The 23,971-nt window shown below is 50.5% G+C and overlaps 1 protein-coding gene and 1 long non-coding RNA gene across 5 annotated transcripts in view; one reads left to right on the top strand and one right to left on the bottom strand.

Moving 5' to 3' along the window:
- Positions 1–4,221, top strand: part of LOC110149118 (uncharacterized) — a 33,981-nt gene extending 29,760 nt beyond the window's left edge. The window contains exon 3 of the long non-coding RNA XR_011489642.1: positions 2,007–4,221. This is a non-coding gene — a long non-coding RNA (uncharacterized lncRNA). The remainder of the gene's footprint in view (positions 1–2,006) is intronic.
- Positions 3,715–23,971, bottom strand: part of HNF4A (hepatocyte nuclear factor 4 alpha) — a 63,680-nt gene continuing 43,423 nt past the window's right edge. For 3 of the 4 annotated variants that reach the window (XM_020911456.2, XM_020911458.2, XM_020911454.2), the window contains exons 4-10: positions 21,131–21,237; positions 20,086–20,241; positions 16,136–16,223; positions 15,099–15,254; positions 12,249–12,485; positions 7,955–8,107; positions 3,715–6,887 (exon numbers count right to left, since the gene is read on the bottom strand). In XM_020911456.2, coding sequence (XP_020767115.1) covers positions 6,745–6,887; positions 7,955–8,107; positions 12,249–12,485; positions 15,099–15,254; positions 16,136–16,223; positions 20,086–20,241; positions 21,131–21,237 — 1,040 coding nt within the window. In that variant the 3' untranslated portion in view covers positions 3,715–6,744. The remainder of the gene's footprint in view (positions 6,888–7,954; positions 8,108–12,248; positions 12,486–15,098; positions 15,255–16,135; positions 16,224–20,085; positions 20,242–21,130; positions 21,238–23,971) is intronic. The other variant, XM_020911455.2, reaches the window with a different exon arrangement.

The following is a 23,971-nucleotide window of genomic DNA, read 5'->3' as shown; positions in this document are numbered from 1 at the left end:
ATTGTAAACTAACAGGGAGGCACCTCATGATTCTGTCCCTCCATAAACCCCAGGATGCTTTGGCACAAGGCTCTGCCCCTCAGTTATTTGTCAAATGATGAACTTTTATCCATTCACACTGCTTCTGTGCTCAACATACAGTGCCTGACTCATCGGCTTTCTCCCAGGTCCCATTGTGGTGGCCCCTGGGGTCAGACAATGGGCGTTTGAATCTTGGCTGTTGGGCCAGCTCTGAACCGTGGACAAATCCCATCCTCATTTGTAAAATAGAACAATAGGAACACCTGACTCAGGGTGTTGTCGTGGGGGTGAAAGTATGCCCGACGATGTTTAGCAGAGAGGAAGTGGTCAATAAATCTGGGACTTGAAATAGGATGAGGTTGTAGCTTCTCCATCATTAGACAGTGGCAGAGGATCCTGTAAGACAGGTCTCTTAGGTCTTGCCTTGGAATTTACAGATCACACACTGATCCGAGAAATGTAGGACAAAGGTGATTTGGGTTCCACAGAAGAGGAAGTAGGGTGGTCCCACCGTTTGGGGTGATTGCGTGGACATTCCTTTGGATGGTCACACAGCCCATCATACAGAGTCCCTCCCACTTCTTCCCATTTATTGAGGGGTTCCATCTGGGATAAACAGATCAAAGCACCCAGTGTCATGGCTGGGGAAGGAGCCTCTGTAGGGGGAAGGTGAATTCCCAATTCTTGGGAGGCCACGTGGGTTGGTTAAAGAAGGCTGATTTTGAGTCTTGGCTCAACTGCTCCCTGGCTTTGTGCCTGGGACAATTTCCTTCACCTCTCTGAACTTCAGTTTCATCATGTCTGAAATGGTGATCATGGGCTGTGCTGTTTGCCACCCGAGCTGATGTTGTTTTGCAACGAAAATGGAAACCAAGCTTGCGGCTCGGGCTGCCTAGGCTGAGATTTGAGATTAACGGGGGCAAAGGGCTGATGAGGTTGGAGGAGCCAAGGCCAGAGGAATTTACGGCGGCCCAGGGTTTATGGTTTTGATATGAATTTATTAAGCACGCTCTAGGACTGCAATAGCCTGCTCTGTCCCCCACCCCTGCGTCCATGCTGGCAGCGGCATGGACGAGGTTTCTGATGCAACATTAGAGAGATTACTTCCTGGTGCTTGTGAGTGGAGGAAAGGCCCAGGGGATGGTAGGAGTGGCCCTGGGGATCAGGCTGCAGGGAAAGCGTGTTTTTGAGACTGGAGAACTCAGTGGTTAGCTTCTCACTGGACAGGAGCTGAGTGCAGAGTCCACACTCACAAAGCCCCTCACCCCACCTCGAGTGGGCACTCCGTACACCTTATATACACGGCAGCTGCCATAGCTGCTGGATCTCATTCAGTTCAATCCTGACGACGCCCCTGGAGGGAGGGATCATTTTCATTTTACAGATGAGGCTCAGAGAGGAGTGACCTGAAAGTCAATCACCGAGATATGTGACTCCCAGGTCAGAGCTTTTGTCCCTTCCCTTTGTGAAACAGAAAGGGTCACCCTGCTCTACCATCACCCTTGACTACACCTAGGCATCCACCGCCCAGCCGTCAGCAAGTCTCCATCCCCTCATCACCGAATGCCATGTTGTGCTGGTGAATAGTGAGCAATTGGCTGGCCAGGAAACACCTTGAATTGCAGTGTTTGCCTTTTCTTGTGGGGTAAATGCTCCCACCATTGCTATCCATCTGTGTAGCATTGTGCAACACAGAACTGGAAAGAGCAGCTAAAAATCAAATCTCCCAGGCCAGCTCCAGCACACCCCTGGGCAAAAGCAAGGTTGTGGTGGCCAAGGCACAAGCCCAGCCTTCTGGGTTATCCGGGGAACAAGGTGGGTGCAGACCTGACTGGGAATTCTCAAGTGCATCTCTGCTTTTATTCTCTTCTTAAATGTTTTTTTTTTTTTATTTTATATTGGAGTACAGTTGATTTACAATGTTGTCTTAGTCTCAGGTGTACACCAAAGTGATTGAGTTAAACATATACCTATTCTTTTTGAAGTTCTTTTCCCATTTAAGTCCCAAAGAAAGGCAATGCCAAAGAATGCTCAAACTGCTGCACAAATGGATCATTGAAAAAGCAAGACAGTTCCAGAAAAACTTCTATTTCTGCTTTATTGACTATGCCAAAGCCTTTGACTGTGTGGATCACCACAAACTGTGGAAAACACTGAAAGAGATGAGAATACCAGACCACCTGACCTGGCTCTTGAGAAATCTGTATGCAGGTCAGGAAGCAACAGTTAGAACTGGATGTGGAACAAGAGACTGGTTCCAAATAGGAAAAGGAGTACGTCAAGGCTGTATATTGTCACCCTGCTTATTTAACTTATATGCAGAGTACATCATGCGAAATGCTGGACTGGATGAAGCACAAGGAGGAATCAAGATTGCCAGGAGAAATATCAATAACCTCAGATATGCAGATGACACCACCCTTATGACAGAAAGTAAAGAACTAAAGAGCCTCTTGATGAAAGTGAAAGAGGAGAGTGAAAAAGTTGTCTTAAAGCTCAACATTCAGAAAACTATCATGGCAATCCGGTCCCATCACTTCATGGCAAATAGATGGGGAAACAGTGGAAACAGTGGCAGACTTTATTTTTGGGGACTCCAAAATCACTGCAGATGGTGAATGCAGTCATGAAATTAAAAGATGCTTACTCCTTGGAAGAAAAATTATGACCAACCTAGACAGCATATTAAAAAGCAGAGACATTACTTTGCCAACAAAGGTCTGTCTAGCTATTGTTTTCCCAGTAGTCACGTACGCATGTGAGAGTTGGACTATAAAGAAAGCTGAGCACTGAAGAATTGATGCTTTTGAACTGTGGTGTTGGAGAAGACTCTTGAGAGTCCCTTGGACTGCAAGGAGATCCAACCAGTCCATCCTAAAGGAAATCAGTCCTGAATATTCATTGGAAGGACTGATGTTGAAGCTGAAACTGCAATACTTTGGCCACCTGATGTGAAGAACTGACTCATTGGAAAAGACCCTGATGCTGAGAAAGGTTGAAGGCAGAAGGGGACAGAGCGTGAGATGGTTGGATGGCATCACCAACTCAATGGAAGTGAGTTTGAGTAAACTCTGGGAGTTGGACAGGGAGGCCTGGTGTGCTGCAGTCCATGGGGTCACAAAGAGTTGGACACAACTGAGCGACTGAACTGAACTGAATTTCCCATTTAGGCTATTACAGAATATCGAGTTGAGTTCCCTGTACTATATGGTAGGACCTTCTTGATTATCTGTTTTAAATACTTTTATTCTTTTTTGAAAACAGTGCTTACTTTTACGAGATTTCCTATGCCTACTTGTTCCTTATTGCTGGCAGGTTGACCCAGGTCCCTGGAAGTGACCCAGAACAGGGCTCCATCTTAGACCCTGATGGTCAGTGACAGACCCTGGAAACTTCTTGCCATTCTTCTTGCCATCACCTCCTCTCTTATCCCTCCCCTACTCTCTCTACATACTGAGCAGTTGGAATCAAGACAGTAGATTTCAACTCCCACCTCTCAAGGAAAATTGCTTCCCCTGAGCTTTATTTACCTCATTGATAAAGCAAGAGGTAATCATGTCTACCCTGCTTACCTTGAGAAGATGAAAAAACCATAACAGATATGAAAGCATTCTGCATATACAAAGAGCTATCCAAATATTCTCATTCTTATCTCTAACACCTGAAAGGAAGAAAGGACACTCATCCAAGGACTTAGAAAACATAGGCGCCATTTATTTCTTTTTATAAACTTTTGTTAAAATGACAAGAGTAAGAAATCTTTTTTGCTTCTTTGCCCCGTTGGGTGGCAGTGACAGGGGCTCCGGGGACAGCACAGGACCCGATGACATCCACCATGGGAAGATGCTGATCAGTCTGGCGGGACGCCAGCCCACCACTTTCAGAACTGCTCAGTGTGAATTTCTAACTTCATCACAATCAAGGCAAATCACAGAGCGATTTGGCAAAGGTAATTGGCTTGGTCATCACAAGAAATCGAGGAGCGTCCATTTCCAAGGCCCTGTTCCCCTTTGTCCACCCTCAGGAGAGCCGTGTGGGTTCTGGAAGCTACTGAGAGCCACCCAGAGAAGAGGTTGTCTCAGTGGAGGAATTACAGGGTCTGTGCTTGCCCTCCAACCCTCTTTGAGTCTATAGGATTGTATGTTTTAAGACCACGACTCAGGTAGTGAAAATAAAAATTTTTCAAACGTGGTGGCCTCAGTTTAGAGTCAGAAAAGTACATTCTCTTTGTTTTGTTTTTCCTGCATGGCAATAAAATTATTAAAGTGGCATGGATTTCTCTTCCAGGGAGGTTGATTTGGGGCCAAGGATTGGCCCCTGGCCCAGAAGATTGGCTACCGTTAAAAATCACAGCTATCCCACCCCACCCTACGGGAACTTCTTATCTCAGCTTTGTTCCCATGGCAGAAGTCTGGGCAACAGTGAGGCAGGGCGAGGGGATCAGGGTAGCAAAGAGGGGGAATGACAATGACCAGAAATGACCCCAGCTTCCCTACCTTGCCCCAGACCCATCTGAGCACCCTGGCTGGGGTTTCTGGGGGAATGCCTCAGGAATGAGGGGTGGCTAAGTGAGGCTGGGCTGCTCTGAGCAGGGAACAGCCTCTCCTGGGACTGAAGACTTGGCTTGGTGGAAGGGGGAACCCCAACTCTGACAGCACTGGAGATGTGGTGATTGTTCTCGGACATCCCGTCCCATTACCCTTCCTGCCTCTCTCACAAAAAGCAGTCCCTAATGGTGGGATTTGGGGGGCACCGGGATGCTACCTGCATCTACTCAGAAGTCTGCGTGGGGGGTGGGTAGTCAGTCTGTTTACTCTCCTCCCTAAGTTCTAGTCCCAGGACACGTCCCTTTAACTCACACTGGCCAGTGGCACCTTCCAGAATTTTCACAAAGCCTCTGAAGTTCTGCATGGATGAGTACTGGCTGCTTGATTCTGGGGTTTAATGGTTTCAGAAGGTACCCTGAGTGATGCTCACAGAGCAGGTCTCAAACCCAGTTCCTCTTCCCTCTCCCCCGCCCCCACTCACACCATCCCACTTCCGGCACACCAGGTCACACTGGTCCATCTCGCGATGGACTGCTGAATGCCTCTTCCCCACACTTGGGGACTGAAGAGATAGAAAAGGGGTCTAGGAACCACAACTTCTCCATGTTTATCAGCAAACAGGATTCTGGACCCAAAGTGGACTTTAGTGCAGCCTCAGGCCAATCTTAGTCCTGGGAGTGGGCAGGGCTCCTGGGGAGAATGAGGCTTCCAAGGCTGCTGAAGCGGGCAGGAAGGCCCTCAACTCAACCCCAGTGAGGACAGAGGGGGCCTTTCCAGAGAAGATGTTCAACCACTGAGGCTAAGAGCGCCTGAGCCTGGCAGACCTGGGATCAAGTCTGGGTCACTTCCTAGCTGTGTGAGTTCCAGAAAAATGATTTAACCACTGAGATTTCAATTCCCTCTTCAGTAACGCTCTCTGGGTAATAAGGAGGATGAAAGGAGATGGTGCAGGTCAAGTGCTGGGAGGAAGCGCTCGAGACAGGCTCGGTGGGATAATTCCTCCTCGATGCCGCTCTCACCTGAGGCTCACCCACCGGTCTTCTCCATCCCCAGCTTCATCTCCCTCACCTGGATGACACTGTCAGGCCCCATCTGATCTCCCAGCTCTCTCCCAAACTTCTGACCCCTGGAGGACTGTGATCTTCCAGTTTCTGAAAGTTCGGCTCCCTGCACATGCCTCTCCAGTCACTCAGACTGGGGACCCAAGTCGCCATGCCTCCATCTGGCATTCAAGATCCCCAGGCTGTCCAGCGCACCCCCTCTCCTCCAGACAACCCCATCTTTCATCGCCTCCTTCCACGGCCTCCTTCTCACTTCCCTGCCTGGTCTTTCTTAGAATGTTCTGGCTCACTTGTTTCACCAGCTGGAATCCAGCCCTTCCTTAAAGGCCTGCTGGATAGTCCGCCCCTTCCTGCCTTCTCTGACCCCCTCCTAGCCTCCCCTCTAGGTCCTGGCTGCAGTGTCCACCCTGGATTGTTCTTTCATGGTCAGCAGCCTATAGGGACCACCACTCTGACCCAAAGGACCCTCCCAAGTCCCAGAAGAAGGGAAGAGCCAGGGGTTAGAGGAGAAATAGTGTCCACCTGCTCGAGAGGCTCCCACACTGCACCGAGCTCGTCAGTGCTTTTTAAACGCTCCCGGGATGACTGGGGTGTTGTTTGCACGTCTTCCTCGGCCTCTGGAGAGGTGGCTTTGGGGAAACGAGGATGACTCAGGGGGACAGCGGAGGCTGTGGCAGCGGAACAGGGATGGGGGAGGGGCCGCCACGTGACCCGGCCCAGAAGGGCTCTGTGTCCAACATTACACCAGTCTGAGCGGGGAGGGAGCCGTGCTTCAGCGAGGGCTTGTATGGTCTCCAGGCGGCAGCCCTGTGGGGGTGAAGAAGTGGGGCGAAGGACGAGGGGAAGGCAATGGTTTCAGCAGGAGGAAAGCTGTCCAAGCAGCAGAGGATTTTCCAGCCGGGGTCTTCCCAAGTCACAGCCCCGTTATCCAGAGCAAGTGGTGAAGGGGGGCAGTGGGATGCAACCCACAGCCCGAGTTCAAGGGCCTGCGCCCTTCCCATCACTGCTCTGGGACTGGCCTGTGGTCACAGCTTGCCTCACTGTGACCCAGTGACCATCAGGGGCTCTCGGAGGGGCCTGGGGGGCCAGCAGAGCCCCCGCCCCCCAGTGACTTGCTAGATGACTTCCTGCTTGGTGATGGTCGGCTGCGGGATGGCAGAGGGGGGCTTGACGATGGTGGCGATGGCTCCAGGCAGAAGCTTGTAGGGCTCGGACCCTGAACCACCGGGGGGCGAAGGCTGCGGAGTCTCAGGGGTGGCTGGAGGGGCAAAGAGACAGACAGGGCTGCTCAGAACTCCAGCCCTTTGGGGGTTCAATGAAGAGCCCTGGGCAAGTCCTCCCCACTCTCTGACACTTAATTTCCTCTTCTCCAAAATGAGAGAATTAGACTAGATTATCTCTAAGGACTCCTACAGCTCAAACCTTCTGAGCCCCAGATCACCAAGTCTAGGTTCCATCAGGTCTGGAAGGCTATAGCTGGGCCAGGTTCTGTGGTTAGAACCTTTGCCCATGTCCCTACAACCCCCATCTCCTCCAACCTTTGATATGGAGACTTTGGATGCTTCTCCCAAACTGGGGTCCAGGTCTGAGTCTCCCTAAGGACTTTGGGACATGTGACAGGATCAAGCTTTCTTGGACAAAAGGAACAGCAGTAGATGAGACCCAAGGGGCTGGCTAACTGGCTCAAGAAATACTCTCCCTTGATAGTTAGGTAGATGAGTAGCAGAAACTGAAGTCCCCACCCCCATGACAAGTTCAGAACGTAATTTTGACTATGATCCTCTTGGCCAACTTTATTCGAAGGCCAACTTCCCCAAAGAACAATCTCAATGAAATGCGATCTCATCTTAGCGGACCCTCTCATCCCAATGATAATCTTCTTCTTTGAAGGACCTTGCCCAATGACAAATTCACTCTTGTGAGATTTCATCTCAGAGGACAGTCTAGCCCAGGGGAAGCCTTCACCCAGTGAAGAGTCTCACCCAGTTGTCTAATTGACAGTCTTACCCGACTGGTAAGTCTAACTTCAGTGAACAATTTTACCTAGTGGACAACATCATCTAATGGAAACCTCACTGCAATGGACATCCTCAACCAATGTACCCAGTGGACTGCCTCATCTAAGGACAGCTTCATTCAGGCGACGCTGTCAATCACCTCACTGAATAAGCAGCCTTCACAAATGGACCGTCTTACCCCTCGTTCCCTACCCTGGAGCACAGAGAACTGTTTTACCCCATTTCCCATCTTTTAGACCCAACCTTCTCTAGATTCCCTCTCAGGCCCCAACCTCGCCCCTTCCAGGGGAGAGCCCAAGTTGCCCACCTGCCTGCCCCCTGGGCCGGGGCCACTCACACATCTGTCCGTTGCTGAGGTGAGCAGGCATCGTGTTGGCAACAATGACGTTGGTGCCCATGTGTTCCTGCATCAGGTGAGGGTGCAGGGGGTGGTGGGCATGAGGTGCTTCACTGGAGGACCCTGCAGGTAGAAGGTGCTCAGTGAGGATGGAGAGTCTGGGATAAAAACCATGGCACCATCTTGAGGCACCATCGTCCACGAGTGTGGCCATCAACCCGCACATCCAATCTTCAGTGCCTACTGGGCTCCTATTTGTGGGTTAGTAAACTGGGGCTTTCCCAGGTGGCGAAGTGGTAAAGAATCTGCCTGTCAATGCAGGAGACACAAGAGATGCAGGTTTGATCCCTGGGTTGGGAAGATCCCCTGGAGTAGGACATGGCAACCCACTCCAGTATTCTTCCCTGGGAAATCCCATGGACAGAGGAGCCTGGCAGGCTACAGTCCATGGGGTCGCAAAGAGTCGGACATGATGGAACATGCCCACACACAAACTGAGGTTTTCATTCCTATTCACAGGCTTCATGAAGGTATTGAGAGGACTCACAAACCAAGAGGACAAAAGTGATTTGAAAGGAACAAGGGGTATATAACGACGCTGTGAGATCATTTAGATATTGCAACAAGCAGTGTATTGATTGCATGTTAATATAATGGATTCAATCAATGTCCCTCAAAGCTCCTTGGCATGCGAATCCTTAACCTTTTGGCCCCAACTCACCTTTCAGCCTCATCCCCCACATCTGAAGCCCAACTTGCCTATTGATAGCATCTCCACATCCCCTGGATTGACCTAGCTCTGTGTTTTGCTCCTGTGTTGCTGAAGATGCCTTCTACCCCACTCCTCCACCCCCACCAATATCCCCAAGTCCAAATTCCAACTCATACGTTCCATCCTTTGGGAAGCCTCTCCTGATTCTCCCTACTTCAGTAGAAAGTTAACCTCTCCTTCCTTGAAATTCACATCGTTACTTATCTGTAACCTGTCTTTGGGGAACAATCACTTCTGTCTGTGAACATCACAATTACAGGTGTATCTTTTCTCTTTGAGATCCTAACAAAGTGTCTGGAACACAGCAACTGCCTCAAAAAAATGTGTCAAGAGAATGACAGTACCATATACATAGCATATGGTCTAGTAATAGACTATGGCACTAATACAATAACGACAGAATTTTAGGGCTTGAAAGGGGTCTTTAAAATACCCTGTTTCAGGGACTTCCCTGGTGGTCTAGTGGCTAAGAATCTGCCTTGCAATGCAGTGGACTTGGGTCCAATCCCCGGTCAGGGAACTAAGATCCCACTTTGTGTTGTTGTTGTGCCCATTCACGTCCGACTCTTTGCCACGCCACGGACTGTAGCCCGCCAAGCTCCGCAGGTTCCTCTGTCCATGGGATTCTCCAGGCAAGAATATGGAGTGGGTTGCCATTTCCTTCTCCGGGGATCTTCCCGACTCAGGGATCAAACCTGCACCTCCTGAGGCTCCTGCACTGGCAGGCAGATTCTTTACCACTGAGCCACCTAGGAAGTGCAAATAAGCCCATGCATCACAACTAGAGAGCCCAAGTGCCAGAACAAAAGATCCCACAAGATGCAACGGAAATCCTGCATTTCCATGGATAATGGAAATACTGCAACTATATGTATGCTGCATACTGCATACTGCAACTAATGCAGCCAAATAGATAAATAGAGAAAAAAATTTAAAACTATACCTGTTTCAATGATTGCTATCAACATACTACGTGCCAGGTACTGTTTTACAGCGTTTTTCAGGTTTGACATAACTTAACCTTCACAACAGCCTTAAAGGCTGGGAATCATTATTAACCTCATTCTACAGATGAGATGACAAGGCCCAAAGAGATGGATTATTTTACCCAAAGTTTGGGTAGGAGCTAGGATCTGGCTCCTTCCTGATCCTAGCTTCAGTGACACCTGATTCACGGTGACCCTACATCCACAGGGTCAAAGTGAGAAAGAAGTGAGTTATCATGTGACAGTGGTTCTCAGCCAGGGGTGATTTGGGCCCCTCAGGGGACCTTTGACAACATCTGAGTATCTGTCACCACTGAAGGAGTGTTACTGGTGTATCACGGGTAGAGGCCAGTCATGAGGCCAAAGAAGATACAGAAGAGCCCCCTCAGCAAAGAACGATCCAGACCCAAGAATCCACCGAGGTTGAGAAACCTTGCCCTTGGCCATCACCAGTGATCACATCACGTCACCTCCAAAGTCTCACGTTCAAGCATCTTTATTTAGACCCCGCCTCCTATCGTTCCGGCTCACTTCCTTCAGCACCATCACTGCAAAAATTCTTCAGCCCCGTTGTGGCTGTCATTTCACTGGCCCCACTTTTCACTGTCACCTGTCTTCATCCCTCTTAGTCCAGCCAAGATTCCATGGCACATCATGACAATCACTCCCCTGCGATCAGCCTTAGCTCTCTCCCAGCTCCCTGCTGAGCAAAACATTTTCCAAAGCCAGTCGACTCTTGCTGTCTCCACTTCTCCACTTTCCAACTCACTCACTCTCCAACACCCTCCCCTGGTTTCCTTTCCCACTGACACTGCTCTCAACATAATCGCCAAGAGCCTCCTTCCCCCTCCTGTGAAATTTAACACCATTAAATGCTCTGTCCACACTAAAACACACTCTGCTCTTGGCTTCTGGGACGTCCCTTGGCTTTTCTCTTATCCTCCTGACTAGATCTTCCTCCATCTCCTTCTCTGGCACCTGGTTTCTGGGACACCACTAAGCTGCCTCTCATCCCCAACTTTGGGCTTGTTTGAGCAACAGACTCAAATATCCATCCGCCTCCTGGATAACTCAACATGACTAACATCATTTCAAGCTTCACTAAATTCTACAATGGATCTTCACCCCAACCCCCACCCTCAGCCTCAAATTGTGCCCCCCCCCCAAATCTTCCCCATCTCAGTAAATTAGTCCACCACCATTCCTGTTCCTCAAAGCAAACATGTAGGTTTCATCCTTGACTCTTTCCCTTCCCCTCATTGCCCCTGTCTGATCAATCAGAAAATTCTGTGAGTTCTTCCTCCAAATAGATGTTCAAGTGCATCTGTGTTGGTCAATTTCCAGTCATGCCTGGTCCAAGCCTGATTGAAGACGGTGACATTTCTCAGGGGTTTCCTGTCTCCATTTTTCCCTCTGATGTTCACTTTCTACCCAACAATCGGGATAGATTGTTAAAAACATTAGTCTGATTTTCCACTTTTCTTTTAAGAGTTGCAGTGAGAATACAATGCAATCTCTAACCATAGCCTCTGAGACTATACTTTTGGTTTGGTTTCTGCCCAACCTCTTATCTTCATTTCATACAGTTCCTCTCGTCTCACAATCTTTTCTTTCTCGAACACACAAACTTCTCCTGCTTCAGGGCCTTTTGCACTAGTTACTGGTGCTTGGAGTGTTTCTCCTTTGGCTTTTAAATGTTCTCTTTCCTTCCATCAGATCTGTGGCATAAAAGCCACCGCTTTAGAGTGGTCTTCCTTGACCAACCTATCTAAAGAGGCCTCTTTTCAGTTATGCTCTATTGTATTACTTGGTTATTTCAAAATTTGTAGTTGCCCTCTTTATTATATACTCAATTATCATCTGTTCCCCTGAGTGTTAGTATACACTGGCATGTACACGCACACACACACACACACACACACACACACTTACATATACACTCATACACAACCTCCGGGAGAACTGACTCTTGTCCTCTGCTGAACCTCCAGCACTTAGAACGGTGACTGGAACATGATAACTTCTCAGCACCTGAATGGCCATTGTCCCCATTTTCCTGACGAGTAAACTGAGACTCCAGTAGATAAAAGGATTTGCCCACAGCTACAGAGCAAGGAAGTGATGGAGTGAGCTGAGTGGTGAGCTCAGGTCTGCATGAGGCTTGTCTCTTAGACAGGCTACCTCCCCCAGCCCCGCCCACTGGCTCAGATGGTAAAGAATCCACCTGCAGCACAGGAGACCCAGGTTTGATCCCTGGGTTGGGAAGATCACCTGGAGAAGGCAATGGCAGCCCACTCCAGTATTCTTGCCTGGAGAATCCCATGGGCAGAGGACATGGGGTCGCAAAAAGTTGGACATGATCGAGCAACTAACACTTGCACTTTTTCACAGAGTGAGGAAGTGGAGCTGAGAGGAGAACGCAGCTCTGCATGAGTGAGGCTGGTCTCTTGGAGAAGCGGCCTCCAGCCCTGCCCACCTCTCAGCCCCTCCCAGGCTGGACACTAACCTCCCAGCAGCATCTCCTGCAGCAGGTTGTCGATCTTGGCCATGCCGAAGAGCTTGATGAACTGGATCTGCTCGATCATCTGCCAGGTGATGCTCTGCAGGGTGGGCAGCAGCAGCAGCAGCTCGCCGAAGCGGCCGCGCGAGTCGTACTGGCGGTCGTTGATGTAGTCTTCCAGGCTCACCTGCACCTGGGAACGCAGCCTCTTGATCTTGCCTGGGTCACTCAGCCCCTTGGCATCTGCAATGGGAGGGATCATGCCAGGGAGGCAGAGGGCCAACCTGGAGCGTCTGGGGAGGTAGGACCCAATGTCCCCTTACTCCGGGGGCTCTGATGGGAGACCTAGACTTGAGGGCACCTAGGGAATCCTAGCAGTGCTGGGGTAAGACTTCAGGAACACTCCCAAGAGGGCACCTTGTAACCTTCTCATCTTACAGATGGGGAAACCAAGGCACACAAAAAGGAAAGGACTTGGCCCAGACCACAAAACCACTTGTTGGCAGATCCATGATGTGGAATTAGGGCTCCTGATTTCCAGTTAAGGTCCCACTGGCAGTCCAGTGGTTAAGACCACTTTCCAATGCAAGGGATAGTGGTTCGATCCCTGGTCGGGGAATTAAGATTCCACATGTCTCACGATTCAGCCAAAAAGGAAAAAAAAAAAAATAGCCCCACCATCCAGGCCTCAGCACTGCTTCTTCTGCTGCCTCATCAGTCTCCCCGCTGGCCTGCTCCCTTGCCTGTGTGGTCTTGGGGTCTCAGCTTAGATCACACTTCCTCCGGGATGCCTTCTCCATTCCATCCTACCAGGTCTGCACTCTGGGTGTTCATGGGGTCCCCAGACTTCTGTGGCTCTTTCGTCCCTACTGAGCACACAGGATGGAATGTCTCTTCCACTAGACTGTGATCTCTGTACAGCATACATGCATCTTTTAAACCTACCACCTAGCACCATGCATTGTCAATATTTGTTGAACAGATAATTAGATGAAGGGATGGGTACATGGATGGAAGGGTGAATGAGTGAAAAAAAAAAGTGATGGATAAATTTTAGATTCTTAACCGGGAAAGTAATTGAAGTGGTTATTCAATAGTTAATCTGAACTTTCATGGAAGATATCTCTTGTCTCTTTTATGGATAAAGTAAGCAGCAGAAAGAGAATTTCACCCACATTTCCAACACAGGGCTCGCTCTCTCCTGAGCCACATTTGTGCATTCTATCATTCAGTCAATAAACATTTATTGAGCACCACCCACATGCCCGGCCCTGACGTAGGTCACCAGCCCCTCCAGGCCAGGCTGCTGACCCTGACTCAGCATCAGTAATCCTGCACATTTTACTGAGCAGTTACTGTCATCCAGCCCCATGCCAAGCACCACAGGGTACACAGCCTGGGCCAGGCTCTGGAGGAAACTGCAACTAGAAATCTTATCCCCTCAAGAAACCAGGAATAGCGTGTGATAGGTAGGAACATGGGCTTGAGAGCTGAAGAGTCTGAAGTTCAAATCCAAGCTCTGCCATTTCCTAGTTCTGTGACCTGGGGCAAGTCTATCAATCTCCCTGTGACTCAATTTTCTTATCTGTAAAATGGAGATAATAGCAATTCCTACCTCATAGATACCATGTTGCAAGTAACGAGTGAAATCAACAAGAGCCTTAGTGAGTGCTGCAGACACAGTGCTCATTTCCGCTTCCTCACTATGCTTACTAGACTCAATCTCCATTCAGAGAGGGCTTGGCACTAAGGACGGTGCCTGGCACAAAGTAGGACCTCTCTAACATGGAAGGACAGAAGAAAGCAAGGAAGCTTTGGAGCCTGGGTGTCCATCTTGACATCATGAAATGAAAAGAGGTTTTTCACAAAATCACAACAACAAAAATGTTGTATGGGGGCCCAGTGGTGGGGACTTCCTCTTTCAAGGCAGGGGGTGTGGATTTGATCCCTGGTCTGGGAGTAAGATCCCACACGCCTCGCAGCCAAATACCAAAACATAGAACGGAAGCAATATTGTAATAAATTCCATAAAGACTTTATAAATGGTCCACATTGAAAAAAATCTTAAAAAAAAAAAGTGTGAAAATGGGTGGAAGGTCGGTGGGTGGAAGGTCGGTAGATGGAAGAGGGAGAATGCAAATACATTATCTTTATCCTGCTAATGAAGGGTTAAGAGATACTGCCGACAGTTGATGGAACAAGAAATAAAAGCATAAGTGCAGAACATTATAGAGGCAATCAGTAAAGACACTGAAATAGCAAGAAAAATGTATTAGGATGATGGGAGAGAAAAGATGGAGTGGTGATGGGGAAAAATACAATTCTCAACGATCATAGGAGGAAAAAATATATTTTAAAATGGATAAATCAAGAAGTAGAAAGGTTAGCATTTTATTTAGAGCTGGAGAGGTGGCAATAAAAAGAAACAGTATAAAGAATCAGAAACAGTTCCTTCTGGCGAGTAGGCTTTGGACAGGAAAAGTAGAGTGGGGAGGACTATTTTCATTTTAAGTATGTGCAGATATTATTTTGATAAAAAATTTTTTTGAGGGAAAGAAAAAGAGGTTGGTAGGAGATAAGGAACAGAAAGCAGAGAGGAAGGGAAAGAAAGGTAAGATGGGAAAGAAAGGTAAGATGGGAAAGACAAAAACCAAGCCTCTGGAGTCAGTATGCCCCACTGTCACATCAGTCATTTGAGCCTCGATTTTCCGCATCTGTTAAATGGAGCTGATAAAGATGTCTTCTCCTGATTGTTGTACTAGAGATGAGTTGGCAAACTCGGGGTTTGTAACCCAGTGGGAGCAGTTGGACAGAGGGTCCGGGGTATCAGGGGAGGGTGGGAGGAGTGGGCTGTACCTGGGTCAAAGAAGATGATGGCTTTGAGGCAGGCGTACTCGTTGTCATCAATCTGCAGCTCTTGAAAGGGCAGCACCAACTCATCGAGGATACGCACGGACACCCGACTCATCTCCGCCAGCTCCGGGCAGTGCCGAGGGACGATGTAGTCATTGCCTGGGTGGGTTGGGAAGGAGAGGGGATGGGAAGCACCGGGGAGTACCGTTCTCCTCCAGCTTTTGCTGTTTGCAGTTATAAATGCAGCGGCTGCCCACGGGAGGAGGGGCTGGTGGGGACTGTCACGCCCATCTTACAGATGAGGAAGCCAAGGCCCAGATTAAAGGAATGAGTGACTTGCAGGCATTGGACTGGGCCCAGAGCCTTACTTCTTAGGACCCCTTTCATATCACCCCAGCTCCATTCTTCAATGGCGACAACAGACCACAAGACTGATGACATTCAAGGGCTGCTTGGGAGGCATAAAAGCACCAAGGGTAAGGGCTCAGGCTCTGGAATTAGATCACCTGGGCTGAATCTTGCTTTTTCAACTGACTAGCCAGACCTATCTGGATAAATTACTTTCTGTGCCTCAGTTTTTCCACCTATAAAATGGGAATAAATTATAGAGCTTATCTCATTGGGTCATTGTACTAGAGGAGTTAGTATTTGTAAAGTACTCAGACTAGGACCCATGGTGTGCCCTATATAAGAAGTTAGAATAATAAACACACATGTTATGAAGGCATAGGTGACACAGACTGGGGGTTTGTGCCATTCCTGGCTGCCTTTTGCTCCCTCTCCAGAAAGTACACCTGAATGCACAGGTTATCCCAGGGCTAAGCCTGACTGTGCTGTAACGTGAATGCTGGGGAATTTAATTCCTTGAGTCCACATTTCCTTGCATCTGAATCGGGTATCCAGTTGAGAATACTGAGGACAAGACCATCCTTGATCTGCTTCCCTCACTCTGCACACCACCATGGAAATCTCCCATACCCAGGTGCGCTCCACGCTGGGCATGTCCCTGCAGAGCCCTGGCTGGGCAGACAGATCCTCACCTAGAAGCAGAACATCCTTGAACACCATGGAGCGCTTGGTGGCTCCGAGCAGCAGGTGCTCGCCGGCGTGGGCTCTGAGCAGGGCCACCTGGAAGAGAGAGGGAATGGCGTCCGGTGTCCGCATGCCTGGGAAGGCATCTACACTCCTGGGGAGGCTGCTCCCCGCCAGTGACCCTGAGCAAGTCAGCATTAGTGTTCTACTTGCCTTTACCTGTCTGAATGATAAGATGGGCATCAGAAAACTGCTGCCTTCCTCTTATAACTGATAAAACTAGAAACATGGAAAAGCTTCGGCTGACCCCTGAAAGGGGAAACAACCTGTGCTCAGAGCTGCGACACCAAATGCCAACTCTGCCCTTGAACTGCTGCGTTCGGGGTAAGCTGCTGCTCCCCTCCGGGCCTCTCTGAGTGTCTGTGTGCCTGGTAAAATTGTAACAACACTCTGTGTGTGTGTCTTAGCAGAGACTTAAAGGCTTTCATCAGTCTCTCAAGAGGGTCTACAAACCCAAAAAGTTCTAAAACTTTTAGAGCTTTTTTGGGGGTTCTGAATTACAACTCATGGATCAGCTATGTAACATGATGAAGGGTGTTTTGTAAAACACAGATTCTTAGGCCTTACTACCCAAGGCACTGACTCTCTTTGTCTGGGGTGGGCCCAAGGGATCTGAAATTAATAAACTCCTCAGTTGATTCTGATGCATGGTTGTGTTTAGGAAATCACTGCTCCAAGAGATCTCTAAGCATCCACCCACTTGAAGCTAGAAGATTCTAGATTCTGTTGTAAGAATCTGGACATGGATGCTGGTTCCCAAGGCAAAGGATGTGAGCACTGGTCCTTGATCAGGGATCCACTTGACCAACCCCTTCCCTGCAGAGAGGACAGAGAAGACTTGGAAGACTGAAGTCTGAGTCTGGAGTCTGGTAGGTGGGAGCCCTGCCAGCCCACAGGAGGGCATCACCTGCCTTTTCAGAACCACCTGCTTCAGTGCTTGCATGAGGACCAAGGATGGGACTGGTCAAATGGTAGCAGGCTGGTAGCCTCAAGGATCTTTTTTTTTTTTTTTAGCCTCAAGGATCTTATCTGCAAGGTTGGGTTAGGGAGTTTGGAAATTCTTTAGCAGACTAAACTAGGAAGCAAAAATGCTTTTATGCATTAATTCATTGGATTGTTCATTCTTACAGTCATCAGATGTTAGTGCCTACTAAGTGCCAGACATCACTTTGCCAATAAAGATCTGTCTGGTCAAAGCTATGGTTTTTCCAGATTCATGTATGGATGTGAGAGTTGGATCATAAAGAAGGCTGAGTGCTGAAGAATTGATGCTTTAGAACTGTGGTGCTGAGCAAGACTCTTGAGAGTCTCTTGGACTGCAAGGAGATCCAACCAGTCCATCCTAAAGGAAATCAGTCCTGAATATTCATTGGAAGGACTAACGCTGAAGCTGACGCTTCAATACTGTGGCCACCTGATGAAAAGAACCGACTCATTGGAAAAGACTCTGATGCTGGGAAAGATTGAAGGCAGGAGGAGAAGGGGGCGACAGAGGATCAGATGGTTGGATGGCATCACCAACTCGATGGACATGCGAAGGACAGGGAAGTCTGGTGTGCTGTAGTCCACGGGGTCTCACCCCAGAGTGGGACATGACTGAGAGACTGAATGACAACCACAAGTGCCAGATGCTTGTTTGGGGACACAATAGTGAAAAGAAAGGAAGGAGGGAGGAGGAGAAAGAAGGAAGGAAGGAGAGAGGAAGGGAGGGAGAAAGAAAGAAGAAATAAATGGATGGAAGGAAGGAGGGGAAGAAGAAAGGAAGAAGAGGCTCATGCGATGAAGAGCAATGGGATAAATCATAAAAGGCCTCGCTAAGGACATGAGGTTGTTCTAAGGCAAGGAGGACACCTGGCACACAGTAGGCATTCAATAAATATTTGTTTGAATGAAAGACGAAGGGACAGGTGAATGGATGAGCCAGTCTATTTAACATCCTCCCAGATTGAGCCCCTGTTGCAGCCATGTCCTTACATGTGAACCCCCAAGGTGAAGCCTGACGATGACAGGAAAAGAGGGGGAATGGCAAACAGCCTTGGAGGAGGGTAAGAACTCCCTTTCCATGACCAGGACAAAAGGAGACCAAAGCATGCTGATTATCAAGCACTTCCTACACTTCAGGCACCATGCAGGACTTTCGTCACTTACTGCAGTGTCTCTGTGATTGAGGGACAGAAGACCTAGAGTCGAACCCTGTGGCTGTCTTGCTCTGTGACCTTGTGCAAATCTCTCTTTCTCTCCAAGCCTCCATCCCCTTATCCAATGCTACCCAGCCTTCTAGGTTTCAGTGGGTCGATGCCCAAAACAAACCAAGAAGCAAACACACTTGGTTCCTGGGGCAATGTTGATGGACAACATCCCCAAGTTCTCCCAGCTGTGCCCTACCCATCACTGGCAAGATAAGTTCCTTATACACTATGAATGGGGAGCTGGGAACCCTCCTGGCCCTGGGTCCAGCCCCCTAACATGACTGTTCTGGGGGTGGGCAGGTGGTGGGTGGTGCTGTTAATGATTATTCTGTGTTACTGGCCACCCATCACTGCTCTCTGAGAATGCTCAGAGAGGGAGCCCAGCCAGGGAGGTTTGGGTGGGAAATGGAGGTTAACAATTGCTCAGCTTGTGGGGGGAATCTTGTTGTCCTATTGAGCCCCTGGGAAGGAACAGGAGGGATTAAACATTAATGGAGCCTCTCCAGCAGAGGGGACCAGGGCCAGAACACGAGGAGCAGGGAAGAAGGCCAGGGCAGCCTGGCCAAGATCCCTGCCTTGTCATCCCTCCTGAAGCAGCAAGGAATCCGTGTGAGAAGGCATCCGATCTGACCCCTGTGTGAGGGTGAGGACCAGCCAAGCCAGGGTTTTCACACTGTGTTCCACCACGTGACGCAAATGCATTCCAGAAGCGCCTGGGCACCAGAGGACTTTGAGAAGCCCTGGCTTCCCAAGGTTCAACAGCTGCCTTGCCTGAGGACTTTTCAGAAACTTTAAGAGGCCGACACATGTTGCCAATCTTCTGTGCAGAATTACAAAACAGAGAAGCAAATGTACCAGGAGCCGGTATCTGGAACACTGTCCATTGGTGCCGCCCAGCTTCCATAGGAACTGAGTTGATGCCCCAGTTCAGCTCCTCTTTCCCAGACAAAGAAAATGTCTACAGAGGCCTCGGGGGGCGCCCTGATCAAGTGCTTAGGAACTCGATTGTCCTCAGCGCCCCATCCCTCAGCCCCAGCTTTTCCCTCTAAGACATTTTTGGTATTCCAAAGAAGGTAGTTTGGGAAATAACATGCTGAATGAAAATCCATCTTGGTGGGATACAAGGAAGAAACTGACATTTAGGGAGGCCAGGACTGTGTAGGTGTCCTGTTACACCACTGACGCTTTTTAAATGGCAATGTTCTCCATCCTCCCAACACCTTTCTGAAGGGGATATTACAATTCATACTTTACAGATGAGAAAACGGAGGCTCGGGGAGAGGAAGTAACTTGTCCAAGATGACACAGAGAATCTTTCTTAGAGCCACGGCTTAAGCCCTAACCCTGAGTCCCTATCCACATCCTGCCTGGGAGAGCTGTCAGATGAAGCGGTGCAGAGGCTACGGGCCTGGACCTCGAAGCCTCCCTGCTTGTTCTAATACCAGCTGTGTTGGACACTAGCTGTGTGACCTTGAGCAAGTTATTTAACCTCTCTGTGTCCCCAGTTTCCTCACCTATATGATGGTCATAATAGCACTTACCTTCCCTAGGGTTGTCAGAAGGATTAAATGAGCTAACATTTGTAAAGTGATTTAAACAGCTCCATGCACACAAATCGAACCAGTCCAAGGCCATATCTGGTGGGGTGGGGAGCAGCAGGACCCACCTACCCAGGGCCCGCACTGCCTGCAGACCGTGTCCACCCTCACCTGGTCATCCAGGGGGAGCTCACAGAAGGCTGGGATATACTTGGCCCACTCGACAAGCACCAGCAGCTGCTCTTTCATGGACTCACACACATCCGCGATGCTGGCGATCTTCTTCGCCCGAATGTCGCCGTTGATTCCAGAGACAGGGGAGGTGATCTAGGGGAGGCGGAGGAAAACACTGGGGTGGATATCCCCTCCATATATTCTGTCCCCTGCAGAGAGCCCCCACCCCCAGAGAGCTTCCCTGCCTGGGAAAGAGGAGCTGGACTGTGGGCACCTTCTCAGCTCTGAAGGACGCTCTGGGGAAATTGGAAAGGTAAAGGGAGGATGCCGAAGAGGCTCTCTGGGCCTTCATCTGCTGCTCGCCCCCTACCTCCTCCTCCACCGGCTCCTTTGAAGCCTAAAAACACCCGTCGGCCCTAGAGGAGAAGCAGGGCAAAAGTCCCCATCCTCATCGGAAGGTGCAGAAACCATTGCCCAGAGAGGCCCTGCGACTCGCCTAAGGTCACACAGCAAGGGGGGCTGGCTGAGCCCATATGCTACTCTGCCCGCCTGCCCACTCCTCTCTTCTCTCGGGGCGAAGCCCATCTCAGACCCTCGGTGAGAGTGGAGACGGCTTGGCCTACGCACTGCAGGCCCCACGGGGCCGCCAGGTGCCAGCTGGGGTTTGTGCTGTGCCTTGTCACTCAGTCATGCTCGACTGGCTGCGACCCCATGGACTGCAGCCCACCAGGCTCCTCTGTCCACGGGAGATCTCCATGACCCCCTAGAATACTGGAGTGGGTTGCCATGCTCTCCTCCAGGGGATCTTCCTAACCCAGGGGTGGAACCCAGGCAACTGCAGGCGGATTCTTTACCATCGGACCCACCGGGGTTTGAGTCTCTGCTACTAAATGGGCTGTGTGACCCTGGACTGTTTCCCTTCGTGATGTCCGAGGGCCCTCCCGTCTGCTGCTCCAAGGCCCGGGTGGGGAGGAAAGGGGTGGAGTTGATTCCTCTTTGGGATGAGGAGGCCCCAGCTGGGTGGGGGAGGCTCCCCGGGTACCTGCTGGGACAGGACCTCGGCCTGCAGGAGCGCGTTGATGGAGGGCAGGCTGCTGTCCTCATAGCTGGACCGGCGAGTGCTGATCCGGTCCCGTTCATTCTGGACAGCTGTGAGGAGGCAGAGCGGGTGAGCGGGAGGAGAGGGGTCCCATGGCAGGAGGGGTGGCTGAAGGACGAGGGGAGAGAGGTGAGCCTGGAGGGCTGTCCTGCAGGGCTGTCCAGGAGCAAAGGGAACGCACTCGGAGGTGGGAGTTCGGGGCGGAAGGGAGAGTGTCCAGGCCACAGAGCCCAGGTCAGCGTGTGGGGATGGGGGTCAACGGCTCCTAAGCCAGCCTGTGGGAGAATTCTCCCAGCACCACCACTGCTCCTCACACAACAGGGCGGCTTGAGGAGTGATCTACCCATCATGGGAGGCATGCAAGGCTGTGATGACTTGGCAGAGGGCTTCAGGCGGGTCTTGAACTTTGAGTAGGAGATCTATCTCGATGACAGGCTTTCAAGCTGTGTTTTAGAAAAGGGTCCCTTCCTTTCCAGGTGAAAGTGGATAAGACAAGCAAAATGAATTGCTCTGGGTGATGGAGATGGCCCAGGGACTCCTGAGTACAGAGGCAGAAGCCTGGAGAAGGGTGTCTGGAGGCCCCACCTGCCCTGGGGTCTCAGTCATCAGTAGGAAGCACATGTGCTCTAGGCTAACCTTCTCAGAGACAGCTCATGAAAGCTCTGGCTCCCTCCTACTCCACCATGGGGCTCCCCTCCCAGGAACTCAGAGATCTGGGGCCTCTGTCCACTGGGCCCCACACCCCCTTGCACCTCCACCTGGGTCAGTGCTGGGCTAAGTCTCCTTCTGCTGCCCTGACAGGCCTTTGGGGTCCGGGAGGCCTTGGTTGAGGCTGTAAGGAGGGCGGACGAGGCTGCAGGAGACCTGGGCTCCTGGTGGGGTTCGCCACTCAGTCTCCATGTGCTGGTGGGGGCCACACCCTCTCTCTGGGCCTCAGTTCCCCCATCTGTAAGCTTCTTTCCCAGACCTGCTCCTCTTGGTCTTTCCCATCTCAGGAACAGGCAACTTTATCCTTCCTCCCAGCCTAGGGACCTTGCTATGTCTCGTTCTCTCACCTACCTGCCCACCACCCCACCACCACCACACACACACACACTCCAAATGCCGTCAGTAATCCGTGCAAACCCACCGGCAGCTCCCACTCTGGGCTGGGTCCTGAGGGAGTTCAGACCCTCCTCTCGGCCTGCTTTGCTTCCGGCCTTACCCCTGCAGTCTGTGCACCTCTCGGAAGACAAAGGGATCCCCTAAAACCCGACTCAGGTCACATCCCTCCACCGCGGAAACCCAGGACCTCCCCATCATACCTGGGGTTAGGTCACCCTTCCTCATAGTGGTCCTATCTCCCCCATCTCACTTTTACTCTCTCTATCAAACCTGCCTCCCAGCCATTCCTGGGACTCACTCAGCCACTCTCCAGTCTTCGCCACTGCTGTTCCTACTGCCTGGAATTTTCCCTCCACCCACACCCCATCCCCCACAACTAAGCTTCTCCCGCTCTCTTTACTCATGTCTCCTTGCAAATATCACCTCTCAGAAACACCCTCTCTGACCACCCTGTCTGATGGGGATATCCCTCCTGCAGGTTCTGCCCCTTTCTCCTGTTTTATTTTTCTTCTTGGTACTTGTTCTCTGTCCTTTCTTCACTCTCTGTCTGTGTAAGAGAAAGAAAGCACCAGAAAGCCAGAATATCTTCCCTTTCATCCACTGCTATAGCCCCAGCAACTAGAACCCTGGCGCGCAATGGGTGCTCAATAAATATTCACTGAGTGGCCGAAAGAAGGTGCAGAAGGAGACAAGCTTTGATTCTCGGGTGCAATCTACGCCCCATTTCTCAATGGAATGTTGACATTCCGCTCTTCAACTCCCTCTTGATTTCAAACATCGTTGAAATCAGAGAACGGAAGTCAGCTAGTGTAGGACTTTCCTGGAAGTCCAGTGGCTAAGACTGCAGTTCCAATGCAGGGAGCATAAATTTGATCCCTGGTCAGGGAACTAAAGATCCCCCAAGCCACATGGTATGGCCAAAAAAATTTTAAAAAGCCAGATAGTGTAAAGGGAACCCAGAGTTAGTGGGGTGTAACAGAGGTCCAAGGTAAGAAAACTCCTCTTCCCAGGCCCACCACCCTGGACAGGGGGCCAGCTCCCAGCAGCGCTCCCCTGCCCGGGTCCTGCCCCGCCCACAACGCCCCTCCCGCAGCTGCCAGCCCGCACCCACCAGGGCGCCAAGTGGCGGCGGGCCTAAGAAAAGGGCTGCTGTCAGCAGCTGGGGATTGGGCTCCTCAAGGTTAGGCCGGCGTTATCAGTGCCCGGCGCGAGCTCAGTCACGGAATGATGTTTTCCAAATGTTTGCTCAGTATTAGCAGGGTCGGGGACCTAAATGTAACTTCTATTGAATATTAACCGGCCCTGGGCAGAGGCAGAGAGGATGAGCTTGTCTTCTGAGAGAACCCCTGAGTGGGGGTATGGGAAGGGGGGGCTGGGCTGGGGATCCCAGGAAGGGCCCATCTGTGGGCCCCTGGCCTACCACCAGCTTGTCCCTCCTGCATCTCTGACCCTATATCCTGGGCTGAATTTCCAATATCGAGAGTCAGACATTTGTCCTGGGTCTGACAGCTCAGGCTCAGGTAGGTGTAGGTTTATAGGAAAGAATTTGGGACCTGCCATTGGGCCCACTGACCCCCAGATTTCTTCCCAGAGTCTCCGTTCTTTAACCCACTTGACCACCATGGAATATCCTCTGGCCAAACTCACAAGACTTTGAGATTCAGAGCCCTTCTCTGTGGT

The sequence above is a fragment of the Odocoileus virginianus genome, chromosome 9 (genome assembly GCF_023699985.2).
Source record: "Odocoileus virginianus isolate 20LAN1187 ecotype Illinois chromosome 9, Ovbor_1.2, whole genome shotgun sequence".
Classification (NCBI taxonomy): domain Eukaryota; kingdom Metazoa; phylum Chordata; class Mammalia; order Artiodactyla; family Cervidae; genus Odocoileus; species Odocoileus virginianus.
Note: the sequence above shows the minus strand (reverse complement) of the source record. Positions and strands in the feature narration are given on the sequence as shown.